General features: G+C 41.7%; 1 protein-coding gene across 3 annotated transcripts in view; it reads right to left on the bottom strand.

The window, feature by feature from the left end:
- RNF213 (ring finger protein 213) overlaps window positions 1-19,052 on the bottom strand; it is a 271,043-nt gene that overhangs the window by 146,985 nt on the left and 105,006 nt on the right. For all 3 annotated transcript variants that reach the window (XM_073649777.1, XM_073649776.1, XM_073649778.1), the window contains exon 9: window positions 17,320-17,579. In XM_073649777.1, the coding sequence (XP_073505878.1) occupies window positions 17,320-17,579 (260 nt within the window). The remainder of the gene's footprint in view (window positions 1-17,319; window positions 17,580-19,052) is intronic.

Raw genomic sequence — 19,052 nt, 5'->3', positions numbered from 1 at the left:
GACAGATGGCGTCAAGCACTCTTCCAGCATCTTTTCAGTTGTTCTGCGTCTCACAAATGTTCTTCTGTGTGATCCAAACACCTCAAACTTTGATTCGTCAGTCCATAAAACTTTTTTCCAATCTTCCTCTGTCCAATGTCTGTGTTTTTTTGCCCATATTAATCTTTTCCTTTTATTAGCCAGTCTCCGATATGGCTTTTTCTTTGCCACTTTGCCCTGAAGGTCAGCATACCGGAGTCGCCTCTTCACCGTAGACGTTGACACTGGCGTTTTGCGTGTACTATTTAATGAAGCTGCCAGTTGAGGAGCTGTGAGGCTTCGATTTCTCAAACTAGAGATTCTAATGTACTTGTCTTGTTGCTCAGTTGTGCAGCGGGGCCTCCCACTTCTGTTTCTACTCTGGTTAGAGCCGGTTTGTGCTCTCCTCTGAAGGGAGTAGTACACACCGTTGTAGAAAATCTTCAGTTTCTTGGCAAATTCTCGCATTGAATAGCCTTCATTCCTAAGAACAAGACTAAACTGTCGAGTTTAACATGAAAGTTCTCTTTTTCTGGCCATTTTGAGAGTTTCATAGAACAAACAAATATAATGCTCCAGATTCTCAACTAGCTCAAAGGAAGGTCAATTTTATAGCTTCTCAAATTAGCCAAGCAGTTTTCAGCTGGGCTAACATACTTGTGCAAGGGTTTTCTAAACATCCATTAGCCTTCTTAGCAAACACAATGTACCATTAAAACACTGGAGTGGTGGTTGTTGGAAATGGGCCTCTATACACCTATGTAGATATTGCAATAAAAACAAGACGTTTGCAGCTAGAATAGTCATTTACCACATTAACAATGTATAGAGTGTATTTCTGATTCATTTAATGTTAGCTTCATTGAAAAAAAAAATGTGTTTTTCTTTCAAAAATAATGACATTTCTAAATGACCCCAAACTTTTGAATGGTAGTGTATATATATACTTATATCCTGGTAGTGGGGGACTCAATTATTAGGGGAACAGATAGACGATCCCTGTCTTTATGACAGATTGCCCTAACAGTGTGCTGCCTACCTGGCGCTCGAGTCCGGCACATCGCTGATAAGGTTGACAGATTACTGGGAGGGGCTGGTGAGGACCCAGTGGTCATGGTGCACATTGGCACAAATGACAAAGTTAGAGGTAGGTGGAAGGTCCTTAAACATGATTTCAGGGAATTAGGCTGCAAGCTTAAAGCAAGGACCTCCAAGGTGGTATGGTCTGAAATACTAACTGTACGACGTGCCACGCCAGAGAAGCAATGGGAGATTAGGGAGATAAATAAGTGGCTCAGGAACTGGTGTAGAAAGGAGGGGTTTGGGTTCCTGGAGAACTGGGTCAACTTCTCAGTTTGCTACAGATTCTAAGCTAGGGACGGGCTGCACCTCAATGGGGAAGGTGCAGCTGTACTGGGGGAGAAAATGGCTAGAAGGTTGGAGGAGTGTTTAAACTAGGGATTGGGAGGGAGGGTATTAATTTTATAGGTGGGGAAGATTGTGCCCAGTTCACTATCTGTACTAATAAAGAAATTGGGGGTGGTGTTAGAACAGTCAATGTAGTAAGAAGGAATAGAGGTACAGAGAGATCCATAAAATGCATGTACACTAATGCCAGAAGCCTCACCAACAAAATGGAGGAATTAGAATTTATTTTGTTGGAAAATAATTATGACATGGTGGGGATATCTGAGACATGGCTGGACGAGAGCCATGACTGGGCAGTTAATTTACAGGGCTATAGTCTGTTCAGAAATGACCATACAAACAAGCGAGGGGGGTGTGTTTATATGTAAAGTCATCCTTAAAACCCATCTTGTGTGAGAATATATGTGAATCTAATAAAAATGTAGAGTCCCTGTGGGTTGAGATAAGGGGAGGGGGAATATATAATAAATTACTGATGGGGGTTTGTTATAAGTCTCCATAAATAATGGAAGCAGCGGAGAATATCCTCATAAAGCAAATAGATGAAGCAGCAACTCAAGGAGAAGTAATTATTATGGGGGACTTCAACTACCCTGAAATACATTGGGGAACACTAAACTCTACAGGGTAATCACTACAGAGGAGGACAATTTTATATTACAGGAGGATCTATGTAAACTAGAAGCTTGGGCAGATAAATGGCAAATGAGCTTTAATGGGGATAAATGTAAGGTAATGAACTTGGGCAGAGGAAATAAAATGTATAATTATATGCTTAATTGTAAAACACTGGGCAAAACTGTAACTGAAAAAGACCTGGGTGTATTGGTGGACGACAAGCTCAGGTTTAGTGGCCAGTGTCAGGCTGCTGCTGCAAAGGCAAGTAAAATAATGGGATGCATTAAAAGAGGCATAGATGCTCATGAGGAGAACATAATTTTACCTCTATACAAGTCACTAGTGCGACCACACTTAGAATACTGTGTACAGTTCTTGTCTCCGGTGTATAAGAAAGACATAGCTGAACTAGAGAGGGTGCAGAGAAGAGGGACCAAGGATATTAGAGGACTGGGGGGTCTGCAATACCAAGACAGGTTATCACACTTGGGGTTATTTACTTTGGAAAAACGAAGGCTTAGGGGTGATCTTATTACTATGTACAAGTATATGAGGGGACAGTACAAAGACCTTTCTACTGATCTTTTTACTCTGAGGCCTGAGACGGGGACACGGGGGCATCTTCTACGTCTGGAGGAAAGAAGGTTTAATCATAATCACAGACGCGGATTCTTTACTGTAAGAGCAGTGAGACTATGGAACTCTCTGTCGCATGATGTTGTAATGAGTGATTCACTACTAAAATTTAAGAAGGGCCTGGATGCCTTTCTTGAAAAGTATAATATTACAGGTTATATATACTAGATTCCTTGATAGGGTGTTGATCCAGGGAACTAGTCTGATTGTCGTATGGAGTCGGGAAGGAATTTTTTCCCCAATGTGGAGCTTAGTGTTTGCCACATGTTTTTTTTTTTGCCTTCCTCTGGATCAACATGTTAGGCTATGGGTTGAGCTAGATGGACTTAGTCTTCCCTCAACCTTAAAAACTATGTTACTATGTTATATATATATATTCAATTAATGGATTTTTAGGTACAAATGTCCCACAATCATTGGAGAAGAATGATGCTTAAATGGAGTCTGTCAGCACATAATGACTGTTTAACAGGGCTGTGGAGTCGGAGTCGGTGTCCATTTTGGTGGAGTTGTAGCCGGTATAAAATGGAGCAATTCCGACTCCTAAGCTATATAATAAATTGGATACAGTAGTTCAATGCAGTTTGTGGGGAATATTTTTTCAGAAGAATTTGGGAAAGTTCTGAAATGTATAAATGTCTGTCCTATTCCTGATCTAAGGGTCTAGACCAGGGGTCTCAAACTCAGCTGGGTATATGGGCCGCACACGGAAAAACATTTAATTTGGGGGGCCGCATTATTTGCATGACAAAGTGACATTTTTAGTGATACCATTTTATTTTCTATACACCTTTTGAACTGGTCCTCATATTGCAGACATGGTCTCCCCTCCAGGCCCCCCATATTGCAGACATGGTCTTCCCTCCAGGTCCCCCATATTGCAGACATGGTCTCCCCTCCAGGTCTCCCATATTGCAAACATGGTGGGGAGGTGCACTTAACTGTTTGGCCACACCAAGGTTGCACCGAGCGCCTGTACTTGGTTTGAACGGTCATTATGTGCTGACAGAGTTTCTTCAAGAGTCATAAAACAGTTGAGACAGAATTGAGACCAAAGTGATGGCGTAGGATCGGAGAGGTTATCCATCCAAGGTGACCAAGCATTGTAGAAGTGTTCCAGATTATAAATTCTGGTGTCTTCTTTGCATTCAAACAACATGATTGTGCGAATGCGCTGCTTGACCATTGGGTAGCAAACAATTCATTTTTTAATACAAATTCGGAAATAATGTTAAGTTGTTCAGACTGGGCATTGATAAAGGACGTTAAGTGAATTGTCAGTGAATAGACTGGCATTGTATTCCTTGGTTCTCAGAATCAAACCAGAGAAGACCGACTGTGCTCTAATCGCCACTGTCAAATGGCTCCATCACTACGACAAACAAAACCAGAGACAGCGAACTTTCGAGACACATTTCTCTCGCTGTTTGTAATTTTGATTGGCATTATTCCCTTTACCACATAATGTGCTAAAAAGCTTGAAATTTTTTTTTCAAATGGGGTGAAATGATGGCAACACAATGCCACCATTATTTTCTGGTTACATTTTATGTATATAGTAAATGTAACCACAATTCTGCAGGCCAGATTGGTTAGAGCTACAACAAACTTTGTAATAATAATAAAAAAAATAAAATAAATAAATATATATTTTTCTGTAAATGGAGCTGCGCGAGAGCTTGTTTTTGCAGGATGAGCTCATTTTTTTATTGGTAAAATATAGGGGTTTATACAATGTTTTGAGTGACAAGCGGTGACCAAAAAGCAGGAATTGTTGTTTCATTTTATTTTTTCTTCACGTCATTTACCTTGTGTTAATTAATTTTGTACTTTCAAAGACTATACTTATTGACATGGCAATAACCAAATTACTTATATAAAATTTTGAAATATTTTCTTTTAATGTTTTCACAATAATTTTTTTACCGTTTTTCACTTATTGTTTAGTGTCCTAGTTTATATGAATATGTGATCATTTGATTACTGTTCAATATATAGCAGTAAGTTTGTATTTCGGTATAAAATAAAAATCACACTAGTGAATGGAGTATATACTATCGCACTCGCAGACGTCAAAGATAAATGTCTGAAAGAATCTAGAACACCAGGGTAAACATATGTCAGGTGTAATCCGGCTAATGCCGTAATAGACCTACCTACAATAGTGTCAATAATAAAAATAAAAAAATCCCTGCACCTGCAATCCCCTATTGTGCTGCTATAGGGATCACAGAGCCAACTGATAAAACCATCCAATTAGATACTACATATGAACCAATGCAGTGGATAGCACAATGGTTAAAGTATCTGTGTAGTTTGCTTTGTCCTCCTATAATGTGCTGGGTCCTGGAATCCCCGTATAATGCCTGGCGGTGAAAAAGTCTGTAATGGGAGCGTCCTCCCAGAGATGCCCCTTACCATGAATCTTCAGCTGGCGCCCGACCTGCGGCGTGCCCCGGCCGGAAGTGGTTAGGGTGACGTCACTGCTCAGAGAGCCTCAGAGAGGCCACAAAACCCAACGCGTATCGAAGGAATCATGGTCCTTCTTCTTCAGGGAGTGGCCCAAAAATGTTCATCATGATTATATAGCACTACTAATTAACCTTTCCAGCTACAGAGGAGTTTTAATTCCCCTAAGCACACCTGATGTATAGGCTCCAGGAGACACACCCAGAGCAAAAAGGGGCCCCTAGTTATGTGATAAATAGTGGATGCAAATAGATATATTATATATAAAAAGTAGCCTGAAAAATATATAATAGTATCTTTATTCTGGATAGAAAAACACTGATTAAAATTTAGTTTATTTAATAGTAATTTATTTAAAAGGTATATCAACCTATATCAAGAATTAAAAAGTGAAAAATATATATACGTGATTGTATGAAATATGAAATATAAATTGCTGTATGAATATCTAATATGTACACATACACTCCCATAAAAAGTTGTTATATCAACTATTAAAGTGATATTAAAAATATAATATTTAACTACAGAGGTAGTAGGATTAGACATATTCATGACTTCTTTACCCAGAATCACCCACCTATTGTTGAAATTGATGAAGCCCGAACTCTATTAAAGGTCCCTAGAGAAACTCTTATTTAGTGAGATGAGAGATTTATGGGAAGTTGCTTCACTGGTGAGGTATCAACAAGAACGATGGTACCCAGTGGCTTGGTGGTCTCCAAAACACTAGGTAGTGATTTTGGGGATCCATCTGTGCAACAAGAGTGGGACGAGATGTTTTCTAGTTTTTCCGCTAAGACGCTCCAGTTTATACTAGACAAACGGAGGGATAATGTGAGGCGGACTGGTGTCCACATAGCTGACCTCTTTCAAAAATTGAAACCCTTTAATCACCTGACAGATTCAGGATCTTTCTAAGAATATTATGCACAGACTCAATGAAAAAGAGAAGGTGATTATACAAAAAAAGATGAAGAAATTTACAAGAAACAATATACCACAATATGTGCACTTTCCAGTTCCCCAATCGATCCAACATAGTGTAGAGTATAATCATAAGAAAACAAATTAGTTAATAGTCCTTGATGAATATAACGCTACACCTACACACAATATATCAGACATTTCGATAGTTTTCTCTACATATACTAATACCGACTCCACACAATATACTCTGATGTCGGTACACACTAGAAAAGATAATAGGGTGGGTAATACTTCTGGTTTTAATACTCCCATGACGCCGGGAAATTCTTTCCTCGTAAATTGTAATGAAGGGGAGGGTACCATTTCCCACTGTAAGGACAGTAGTAGGGAATTAGATAATACTCTCACCATTCCTATCTCCAATAGGTTTACACAACTTTCTACTTTGCCAGAGGAGATAAATATTGACAACTCTCTTGTGGTAGGCACTGGTGTGAGCACGTTGGAGACTAACAATGAGGAACGTAATACTGCAGAACTCATCCGTAATTATAAGTCTAAACAAGTCAGGCATTTAACTGACCTATCGGATTCCAACAAATACAGGAATCAATGGAAAAATATGAGTGGTGGCAAAAATAGAACTACAAATGGATCCCTTTCAAGTGGACCCCGGGAGGGTTCTACAACCAGAAGCAAAAATGTTAGATCGTACAGGCAACCCCAAATTAACCGGGATTTTTTTCAAGGCAAGAATTTTAAAACCAAAAGAGGTAAAAGAGGGAGGAAATGCACCAAAATTAAAAAAGTAACTGTGCCATACCTCAAAAAAAATCTTTAATCTAAGTACACATGTACTGAATAAAGAAGAAGAAAGCCTCCTCCAAAAGGGACTCAAATTTGCCCCATCGACTGAAGCATATCCATTTAATTTATAAATCAGCATGAAAAAATTCTTACGTAATTTGGCTATAAAAAAGCATTTTATGAAAAAAGATATCAGTACTAAGGTTTTTTCTAATGTCAAACAGGAGAGATTTGTACACACCACATTATCCAGACCCTCTACCTTTAACCCCCTCAATGAGTACTCCAGCACATTCAGCGCATTTGAGAGTATGGTTACCTCAGCTATCCGGAAAATTGAAAAGAGGAATCTGAAGTATATTCTACAAAATTTAAGTAGAAAGGAGAAGGAGGCCATTACCCGACTACAAGAGAATTATGGCAAAATTTTCCGTCCAGCGGATAAAGGGGGAGGCATTGTGGTCCCTGATAGGACCATGTACGATGAAGAATCTCGGAAACTTTTAGGAGACTCTGCTACATACAAAAAATTGAGAAGTGACCCTACCACAAAGTTCATTAAGGAAATGAGTGTGCTTACATCTAAAGGTAAATGCTTAGGTATCCTTATAAGAAAGAATATCAGTATATACTTACAAAAACCCCGACCATAGCTGTTTTTTACCATATTCCTAAATTACACAAAAGTATTACATGCCCGCCTGGTAGACCCATCATTGCAGGTATAAATTGTCTAACAGCCAATTTATCTAAGTATGTAGACATCCACCTACAGAAATGTGTTCCATATTTACCGGCTTTTCTAAAGGACACAGGCCATATACTACAGATTCTAGATTCTATTCAATGGCAAAATGGATATATTTTGGGTACATTGGACATCAAGTCTCTATATACGGTTATTAAACAACAAAAAGGGTGCGAAGCATCAGATCATTTCCTTCGAAAGGCTAATATCTATGAGGACACACAAATCCAATTCATTTTGGACAGTATTGAATTTATCCTTACCCACTATTATTTCATGTATAAGCAAGATTTTTATTTGCAAACCTGGGGGACCGCGATGGGAACGCGTTTTGCACCAAGTTATACAAATTTGTATGTGACTAAGTGGGAGGAAACTTGCATTTTTATCAACGGGCAATTGCGTAATAATCTAATTTATGGCGACGATTTATCGATGATATTGTATTTATTTGGGATGGAACACAATCTGACTTGCAATCATTTATCGCCAGCCTAAATGAGAATGACTTCGGTCTTGAATTTACCCCTACTGTTAGTAATACTAGTATCAACTTTTTGTATCTGACGATCATGGTGAATCAGGGTCGCCTTTCCACAAAGTGTCATCGTAACTTGGTCGATTCCAATAGTTTTATACATATCACCAGTTGCCATCTACCGGTGTGGCTAACAGACCAATAGTTTTATACAGATCACCAGTTGCCATCTACCGGTGTGGCTAACTAACATCCCTAAGGGGCAGTTTACTCGCATTCGCAGAAATTGCACAAATGTGGAGGATTTTTTGGACGAATCTGAATATGTGAAAAAACAATTCCTAAATAGGGGATAAGACAAGGGCCATCTTGAGAAATCCATACAAGAGGTGCAAAAAATTCCCCGTAGGGACCTTGTGTTCAAGCAAAAGGAAACAGCCCAATTAGATGATATTTCATAACAGATATATCACTTAGCAATAAATACGCAATATCATTCTAATCACAGAAACTTAAGAAACATCATTAGTAGATATTGGTCTATTCTAAAACAGGACAAAACCATAGGGGAGTTATTACCAGATCGCCCAAGATTTATTTTTAGAAAGGCTCAAACGGTGGGTAACCTTGTAGCTCCTATTAAAATTAAACCAAAAACCGAAGTTACTACTAGAACTGTGGCCCCTATGAGTATGGGTTTCAATCCCTGTGGCAAATGTTATTGTTGCACTCGTACAAATATAAAATGGGGGATACAGACCTAATTTTCTGACTAGTGGTAGGAGATTCTATAACATCAAGGATTATATATCCGGTCATTCAACGGGTGTCATCTATATGATTCATTGCCTGTGTGACTAAATATATATAGGCCGAACAAAACGTAGACTTGTGGTTAGGATTAAGGAACATTTGGATAATATTAATAAGGGTTTTAAAGGGCATCACTTATCTCGACACATTTCTGATCATAACCGATCCTGTATAGGCATGTCTTTCTATGGGATTAAGAAGGTGCCAAGGAACTGGAGAGGGGGCAATTATCTAAGGCAAATGTCCAGGGTGGAATCCAAATGGATTTTTTGTTTGGCACCTAGGGTTTTGAATCATGAGATCGAGTTATATGCGTTTAATTAGGGGTTCACCAAATCCAGTCAGCCTTCCCCCCCCCCTTTTTTGCATGAACTCCAATGCCTCATTTTTTACCTTTATATTTTTATTCATATAGGTTTTCCCTAAAGGGTAGGTAGGCTATCGATGGGGCAAGTATTTCTGTTCCCTGCAAGACATCCTTTCAGGACTGATTAAGGAAAAATTGCCAAAAGGATTATTTTAATTTTTATATTATCATATATTATATTTTTAATATCATTTTAATAGTTGATATAACAACTTTCTATGGGGGTGTATGTGTACATATTAGATATTCATACATCAATTTATATTTAAGATTTCATACAATCACGTATATATATTTTTCACTTTTTAATTCTTGATATAGGTTCATATACCTTTTAAATAAATTACTATTAAATAAACTAATTTTTAATCAGTGTTTTTTCTATCCAGAATAAAGATACTATTATATATTTTTCAGGCTTCTTTTTATATATAATATACAGTACAGACCAAAAGTTTGGACACACCTTCTCATATAAAGATTTTTCTGTATTTTCATGGACTATGAAAATTGTACATTCACACTGAAGGCATCAAAACTATGAATTAACACATGTGGAATTATATACCTAACGAAAAAGTGTGAAACAACTGAAAAGATGTCTTATATTTTAGGTTCTTCAAAGTAGCCACCTTTTGCTTTGATGACTGCTTTGCACACTCTTGGCATTCTCTTGATGAGCTTCAAGAGGTAGTCACCGGAAATGGTCTTTCAACAATCTTGAAGGAGTTCCCAGAGATGCTTAGCACTTGTTGGCCCTTTTGCCTTCACTTTGTGGTCCAGCTCACCCCAAACCATCTCGATTGGGTTCAGGTCTGGTGACTGTGGAGGCCAGGTCATCTGGCGTAGCACCCCATCACTCTCCTTCTTGGTCAAATAGCCCTTACACAGCCTGGAGGTGTGTTTGGGGTCATTGTCCTGTTGAAAAATAAATGATGATCCAACTAAACCCAAACCGGATGGAATAGCATGGCGCTGCAAGAAGCTGTGGTAGCCATGCTGGTTCAGTATGCCTTCAATTTTGAATAAATCCCCAACAGTGTCGCAAGCAAAGCACCCCCACACCATCACACCTCCTCCTCCATGCTTTACGGTGGGAACCAGGCATGTAGAGTCCATCTGTTCACCTTTTCTGCGTAGCACAAAGACACGGTGGTTGGAACAAAAGATCTCAAATTTGGACTCATCAGACCAAAGCACAGATTTCCACTGGTATAATGTCCATTCCTTGTGTTCTTTAGCCCAAACAAGTCTCTTCTGTATGTTATATAAGGAAGGTAAAATCCGGTGCCACATGCGATAAATCCTTTAAATTAAAGGAACTGGACGCGTTTCAAGGACACAGCCCCTTATTCGTCAGTAAGGGGTTGTGTCCTCGAAACGCGTCCAGTTGTTCCCCTCCTAGGGCCATGTTGTGATTTTTAATTTTGGAATAAAAGGATTTATCGCATGTGGCACCGGATTTTACCTTCCTTATATATCCTTGCAAGTGTACGCTGGACACTAATCTGTGAGCCTGGGATTCCTGTGAGCATCAGGTGATATGAGCCAATTATCTTTTTTCAGTCTTTTGTATGTTGCCTGTCCTTAGCAGTGGTTTCCTAGCAACTATTTTACCATGAAGGCCTGCTGCACAAAGTCTCCTCTTAACAGTTGTTGAAAAGATGTGTCTGCTGCTAGAACTCTGTGTGGCATTGACCAGGTCTCTAATCTGAGCTGCTGTTAACCTGTGATTTCTGAGGCTGGTGACTCGGATAAACTTATCCTCAGAAGCAGAGGTGACTCTTGGTCTTCCTTTCCTGGGGCGGTCCTCATGTGAGCCAGTTTCTTTGTAGCGCTTGATGGTTTTTGCAACTGCACTTGGGGACATTTTCAAAGTTTTCCCAATTTTTCGCACTCACTGACCTTCATTTCTTAAAGTAATGATGGCCACTTGTTTTTCTTTACTTAGAATTTGTATTATGGCAAGAAAAAAGCAGTTAACAGTCTATTCAGTAGGAATATCAGCTGTGTATCCACCAGACTTCTGCACAACACAACTGATGGTCCCAACCCCATTTATAAGGCAAGAAATCCCACTTATTAAACCTGACAGGGCACACCTGTGAAGTGAAAGCCATTTCCGGTGACTACCTCTTGAAGCTCATCAAGAGAATGGCAAGATTGTGCAAAGCAGTCATCAAAGCAAAAGGTGGCTACTTTGAAGGACCTAGAATATAAGACATATTTTCAGTTGTTTCACACTTTTTTGTTAAGTATGTAATTCCACATGTGTTAATTCATAGTTTTGATGCCTTCAGTGTGAATGTACACTTTTCATAGTCATGAAAATACAGAAAAATCTATAAATGAGAAGGTGTGTCCAAACTTTTGGTCTGTACTGTATATATTTGCATTACTATTTCTCACATATCTAGGGGCCCCTTTTTGCTCTGGGTGTGTCTCCTGGAGCCTATACATCAGGTGTGCTTAGGGGAATTAAAACTCCTCTGTAGCCGGAAAGGTTAATTAGTAGTGCTATATAATCATGATGAAGGACCGTGATTCCTTCGATATGCGTTGGATTTTGTGGCCGCTCTGAGGCTCTCTGAGCAGTGACGTCACCCTAACCACTCCACCCCCCACCCCGTGTGCGGCATCAGCAAGCGGCGTAGCTTCCGGCTGGGGCACGCCACAGGTCAAGCGCCAGCTGAAGATTTACAACATAGGGCATCTCTGGGAGGACGCTCCCATTACAGACTTTTTCACAATATAGGAGGACAAAGCAAACTACACAGGTACTTTAACCAATGTGCTATCCACTGCACTGGTTCATATGTAGTGTCTAATTGGATGGTTTTATCAGTTGTCTCTGTGATCCCTATAGCACCACAATAGGGGATTGCAGATGCAGGGATTTTTCTTTTTTTCCATTATTTTTTTTTAAAATTTTATTTATTTATTTTTCCATTTTATTGACACTATTGTAGGTAGGTCTATTACGGCATTAGCCGGATTACTCCTGACATATGTTTACTCTGGTGTTCTAGATTCTATCAGACATTTATCTTTGACGTCTGCGAGCGTGGTAGTATATACTCCATTCACTACATTTATTCCCACAGGCAGGTGATTGTTACGGGTCCGGGTGGTGGAACCTCTGCCGCGGTGCAAGGAGGGACCCAGAGGGGGCGTAACTAGGTATCAACTCAGACCGACCCTGGTTGTACCGCGGCTAACGACTCCGTGACCAGGGAGGGACAGAGCAGAGGGACCAGGTGCTACTCTGGGGACGACCTTGTAAGAGAGCAGGTGGCTCCCACGGGTCAGATGACTGGGACTGACCGCTATAGCGGAAGGGCACAACAAGCAGGCAGAAGTCTCTGGGTTAGTAGACGGGTGGTCACGGCACGTGACGGCAGAGCAGGCAGAAGTCTTTAGGTTAGCAGACGGGTGGTCACGGCACGTGACGGCAGAGCAGGCAGAAGTCTTTAGGTTAGCAGACGGGTGGTCACAGCATGTGACGGCAGAGCCTCCAGGTAGGCTAGCAGGTAACAGGCAGGTAACAGGCGAGTGCTCCCAGGTGAGCGGGCTAGCAGGCACGGCAGGTAGCAGGCAGGTAACTGGCAGGTGCTTCCTGGTAAGCGGGCGGACTTGCCCATAGACAGACTGTCGGGCTGGAGAGTAGTCAGACTGGTGGACTGGAACAGTAGTCAGGCTGGCAACTGGACGTGAGGGCTGAAGCAGAGGTAAGTATGCTGTGCATCAACTTTTGCTCGGGCACCTCCATTTTAGAGGAGGTGCCTTATATATGGGAGGTCCTCCGGCTACTGGCCGGGGACTCCTTAGGACGGCGCGCGCGGCCCCTTTAAGAGAGAGGGAACGCGCCCTAAGCACAGTGCCCAGGTAGCTGCGCGCGCCGGCAGCAGCAGGAAGAGGAGCGCAGGAGGACGCAGCGCGGGGAGTTGAGAGGGATGGCGTCTATGCCTGGCAGGGGGCAGAGACGCCGATGCTACAGTACCCGCCCCTTTACGCCCCCTCTTTTTTAGGCCAGAAAGAAATTTTTCAAGGAGAAGCGGGGCATGGATGTTCTCCCTGGGTTCCCAAGTTCTCTCCTCTGGGTCAAACCCCTTCCAATCCACCAGAAAAAAAGGTTTTTCCTCTTACCCTCTTGGTGGCCAGAATATTCTCTACCTCAAAAACGTCCTCAGCGGAAACCGGAGCAGGGGAAGAACCTGGTTTGTTGGAAAAAGAATTAAGCACAACTGGTTTGAGGAGAGAAACGTGGAAGGAGTTGGGAATCCGTAAGGTGGCTGGGAGTTTCAACTTGTAGGCCACTGGAATGATTTGTTTAAGGACTTCGAATGGACCGATGAACCGAGGGCCCAACTTGTAGGAGGGCATTTTGAGCCGAACGTGTTTGGAGGAGAGCCAAACCTTGTCTCCCGGACGGAATTGAGGCGGATCCAGACGTCTCTTGTCAGCATGTCTCTTCATCCGCTCGTAGGACTGAAGAAGTGCGGACCTAGTATTCTCCCAAATGGTGGAAAATTCGCTGACCAGAGACTCCGCGGCAGGGTTGTCCACAGAAGCGGAGAAGGGAAAAGGAATCCGGGGATGTTGACCATAGACTATAAAGAACGGAGACTTGGAAGACGATTCGCTCTCATGGTTGTTGTAGGAGAATTCGGCCCATGGCAGGAGATCCACCCAATCAGAATGGTGAGAGTTAACATAGTGCCGGAGGTAGCTGGTAAGGATCTGGTTGATCCGCTCCACTTGACCATTGGACTGTGGATGGTAAGCGGAGGAGAAATCCAGGGTGACATCCAGCAGCTTACATGTAGCTCTCCAGAAAGGTGAGGTGAACTGAACCCCTCGATCCGACACAATGTGGAGGGGTAGGCCATGGAGACGGAAGATGTGAAGGAAGAAGTCCTTAGCTAGCTCTGATGCAGACGGGAGACCAGGCAGAGGGATGAAGTGAGCCATTTTAGAGAAGCGGTCGGCGACCACCCAAATGACTGTACAACCGGCAGAGACAGGGAGGTCAGTGATAAAGTCCATAGCAATGTGTTGCCACGGGGCATCAGGTACGGGAAGAGGCAGGAGATGACCGGCTGGTAGATGTCTGGGAACTTTGTTGCGGGCACAGGACGAACAGGCTGAGATGAAGTCTACCACATCCTTGCGCAGGGTAGGTCACTAGTAATGCCGGGTGATTAGCAGGAAGGTCTTCTTTTGGCCAGCATGGCCGGCTAGTTTAGATGAATGACCCCAGCAAAGAACCTTCTCACGATCTGGTACTGCTACAAACGTCTTACCGGGTGGAAGACGAGTCAGATCCAAGGGGGCCACCTTCATCACCTTGGAGGGGTCGATGATGGGCATAGGCTCCTCCTCTTGATCGGAGGACAGGAAGGATCGGGACAAGGCGTCGGCTTTGACATTCTTGTCCGCCGGGCGGAAATGTAGGACGAAGTCGAATCGGGCGAAGAACAAAGACCACCAGGGGCCTGACGCGCATTGAGTCTTTGGGCATTTTGGAGATATGCCAGATTTTTGAGATCCGTATAGATGATCACCAGGTATAGAGCCCCTTCAAGCAGGTAGCGCCACTCCTCCAGCGCCAATTTAATGGCTAACAATTCTCGTTCTCCAAAGGCAGGTAACTGGCAGGTGCTTCCTGGTAAGCGGGCGGACTTGCCCATAGACAGACTGGCGGGTTGAATGGAGGACAGACTGTCGGGCTGGAGAGTAGTCAGACTGGCGGACTGGAACAGTAGTCAGGCTGGCAACTGGACCTGAGGGCTGAAGCAGAGGTAAGTATGCTGTGCATCAACTTTTGCTCGGGCACCTCCATTTTAGAGGAGGTGCCTTGTATATGGGAGGTCCTCCGGCTATTGGCCGGGGACTCCTTAGGACGGCGCGTGCGGCCCCTTTAAGAGAGAGGGAGCGCGCGCGCCCTAAGCACAGTGCCCGGGAAGCTGCGCGCGCCTGCAGCAGCAGGAAGAGGACCGCAGGAGGACGCCGCGCGGGGAGCGGGGAGGTGAGAGGGACGGCGTCTCTGCCTGGCAGGGGGCAGAGACGCCGTTGCTACAGTGATCACACGAAACCTGCTCTACTACCAGCAGCTGCATTTCTTCTAGCAATTGTATAGCGCGAGTGAGTGGTGATTTTTAAAAATTACAATCTCCTATGAAGTCCAGCAACAGGCTGGACTTCACAGAAGTGCAATGATGGTGGAGAGAAGGGATACAACGGCAACCCATCGACTCCCTATGTCCGCATTGTGGTGGAGAGATGGACATCAAAACAGATACACCGCCCGCCCGGCATCAGAAGCAATTAATTGGTTAAAACAGCAAGTAATCAGAGCTAGCTCTGACCGCTGTTTGAGGAGGGTGCTTGCTGGTTCCAGAGCCTGCTCCATACAACTGCATCAGATCTAGGACAAACTTTGACATTTTATGTTGGAAAGATGTTAAAGGGTTGTCTGCAAAAAAAGATTTATTATAAGGTTGCAGACATAGAAAATTACTTTTCCACATTTTTTCACTTGAATATATTTTATTGGTATTTTGTGTGATGTACCAACACAAAGTAGCAAGTGTTTGTAAAGTGTAAAGGAAATGATACATGTTTTTCTAATTATTTTAAAACTATAAAATCGGTAAAATTGTGAGGTGCATTTGTATTCAGCCCTGTTGTCAGATACCCAAAAATAAAATTCTGAATGACCAATTGCCTACAGAATTCATATAATTAGTAATTTGAGTCCACCTGTGTGTACTTTATTCTCAGTATAACTACAGCTGTTCTGTGAAGACCTCAGAGGTTTGATTGAGAACGTAAGGGATCAAGCAGCATCACGAAAACCAAGGAGCACACCAGACAGGTCAGGGACAAAGTTGTGGAGAAGAGTAAAGCAGGGTTAGGTTATAAAAAATAGCCCAAGCTCTGAATATCTATAGGAGCATAATTCACCTCATTATTCATAAACGGAAGGAATATGGAACAACTGTAAACCTATCGAGACATAGCCGACCACATAAATGGACATCCCAAGCCAAGAGAGCACTACTTGGAGAAGCAGCCAAGAGGACCACGGTCACTCTGGAGGAGCTGCAGAGATCCGCAGCTAAGGTGGGAGAATCTGTCCACAGGAGAACTATTAGTCGTAAACTCCATAAATCTGGCATTTATGGTAGAGTGGTAAAAAGAAAGCCATTTTAAAGGAAGCAGGCCATAAAAAATCCATAAAAATCAGTATTAAAAGCAGTATTTCATTCATTAGAAAGATCAATGTGAATTAAGCAAAATAACTCTCCTTCAAAATTAAAAAATGCAAAGAATGAATGATAACAGGTGATATGGTGCTCCCTTGAAATGGATAAAAAGCCACTGTAGAAGTAAAGCGGCTTTATTAAAATACAATATGTTTCGCCTTAAACAGTTATCAGGTGCATAAAAAGTTGTAAGACCAAACAGACTTAAATGGGGATGAACAGAGACTCATACTCATTCTGTCACCTCGTTGAGACCATCTAAGAGCAGAAATTGTAAGTTATAAGTCTAATAGGATTCCTTTTTATTCAACATCTTTTATCTATCTTGGGTATCATGACCAATTTGCTCCAATGGGGTAACTGACTACATCAGAATTATTATTTTGTTTGATGGACATGTGCCATGAAAGACATTTTTTGCATTGTGACTGTGGCCATTCATATGAGATCGTAGGGTTTGGATTGTGCTTGCCGAAATATTGGTATACGTGTTTTCAGTGCAACTTTATTTAAAACATGACAATCCAAAAAGAAACAAAAACTGCAGTGTCAAAAACTCGATAAAAAGACGGGAAAAAAAAGCGCTCAAAAACGCAATGAAAAAAGTCACCTAATTTAGCCATTAGGTGCAGAAATTCTGCACCATCAAAAATTCCCCAAATACTCATTGTGGGAACGTAGCCTAGTAATACCAACACTAGTTCATCACTAAACCATTAAAGATATTAGACAAACTTACCCAGGAAAGTTACTGAACAGAGTCTTTGTATTCTGGAGTTCAGCAATCAACTTTTCTCTCGGCATTTCATCCAAGCACAGGACACTGCAGATGTTTGCTAAATGCTCTTTGCTAACAGAAAGGGAAAATCTCTGAACAATCCGGAGGCAAATTATTCCTGCAGTTATTCGGTTCAGCTTCACATCAGTTTCCTGCTGCTTATTTTTATTGATGAAGGGGTCACAGATTTTATTGAGCAAAATATTCATCAAATATTGCACCTAAGTTACAGAAAGCATTATCAGTATCATCAAATGAAATCAGTAGGCTTTTTTTTAGAAATAATTTGTTCTTGCAAAATAAATTTAAAGGGTTATTCCTAATTCATACATTTACGTTGTGTCAACAGGATAGGCCAAATTTGCATAGTTGATGTGGATCCTACCAATGGGACTTAATTCTATCTCGAGGAATAGGCTCTAACATGCGCTGATCCAGAAGAGTGTATCCAGCACAGATGGAGGTTAGTGGTTTCTCATGGACAATCTGTGTATGTAACTACTACCTATTCCTTTTAAATGACTCTTCAATAGACATTTAAGACTTGACCTCCGACTGAGCTCAATACATTGTCCTGGATCTTCGTTAGTCTAGCCAAGGGCAATGGTAATTTTCCGAGCTGCGGAGTATATCATGTAAACCTGGTGAGCTGGCCCTTTTTCTGTCCATTCTAATGATATCCTCCCTCCGTCAGTGGCTCTCATTACCCTCCACAGCCACAGGATTCATCCACCAGTAGTTCTAATACGGTCAGTCAAGCATACTTAGATTACTTAATGAACATGTCTAAAAGAACATCTGACATTCAGATTGTAGGCACAGCTCAGCTATTCTATGCCGAAGATCCTAGGGTACCAGTTGCTTTTGAACATAATGACCCTATCTATGTCATGAAAATCAGATGCACCCATGATCCTGCCAAAGAAAACTTTTAATAAAACTCTGAAGGCCACCTCATGGCCTTGACAGCCATGTTGCAGCACAGCTTAGATATTCTATTGTCAGCTCTGCTGTGCATGCAGATGAGCACATGATCATGCTCTGAAGATTTCCATGAACCACCAATGAAATGTGGAGTTTGGAAATAGTAATGAATATTGGTCAAATAGAAGGTCACAGTTACCAAATTCAAATCAATTCAAAAACTGTCTGTTGAGATCCAACTATCTCTATCATGAGAGCCAAGGGGGGAGCCTGAAGCACTGAGAAGATGCAGTGTGCTGCTCGGAAATGTACTTTTGGGCAGTTCCTTTGAGCTCATGATTCTCATTTGGTCTGACGTGCACTGTGAGGTCTTATATAGACATGTGTGTGCCTTTCCAAATCAAGTCCTATCAGTTTAATTAAAACACAGCTGGACTCCAGTGAAGGAGTAGAACAATCTCAAGGATGATCACAAGGAAATGGACAGCATGTGACTTAAATATGAGTGTCTGAGCAAAGGGTCTGAATACTTAGGACAATGTGAGATTTCAGTTTTTCTTTTGTAATAAATTTGCAAAAAGGTCTACATTTCTGTTTTTTTTCAGTCAAGATGGGGTGCAGAGTGTACTTTAATGAGAAAAAAAATGAACTTTTTAGAATTTATCAAAGGGCTGCAATGAAACAAAGAGTGAAAAATTTAAAGGGGTCTGAATACTTTCCATACCCACTGTATATAGAAGTCTGGTAAAACAATATTGTCTGCTTCACAA

This window comes from Phyllobates terribilis, unplaced genomic scaffold, assembly GCF_046119375.1.
Source record: "Phyllobates terribilis strain yellow unplaced genomic scaffold, ASM4611937v1 Scaffold_10__3_contigs__length_209671492, whole genome shotgun sequence".
NCBI classification, from domain to species: Eukaryota; Metazoa; Chordata; class Amphibia; order Anura; family Dendrobatidae; genus Phyllobates; species Phyllobates terribilis.
The sequence above is the reverse complement of the archived record's forward strand: the minus strand, read 5'-3'. Positions and strand labels throughout refer to the sequence as shown.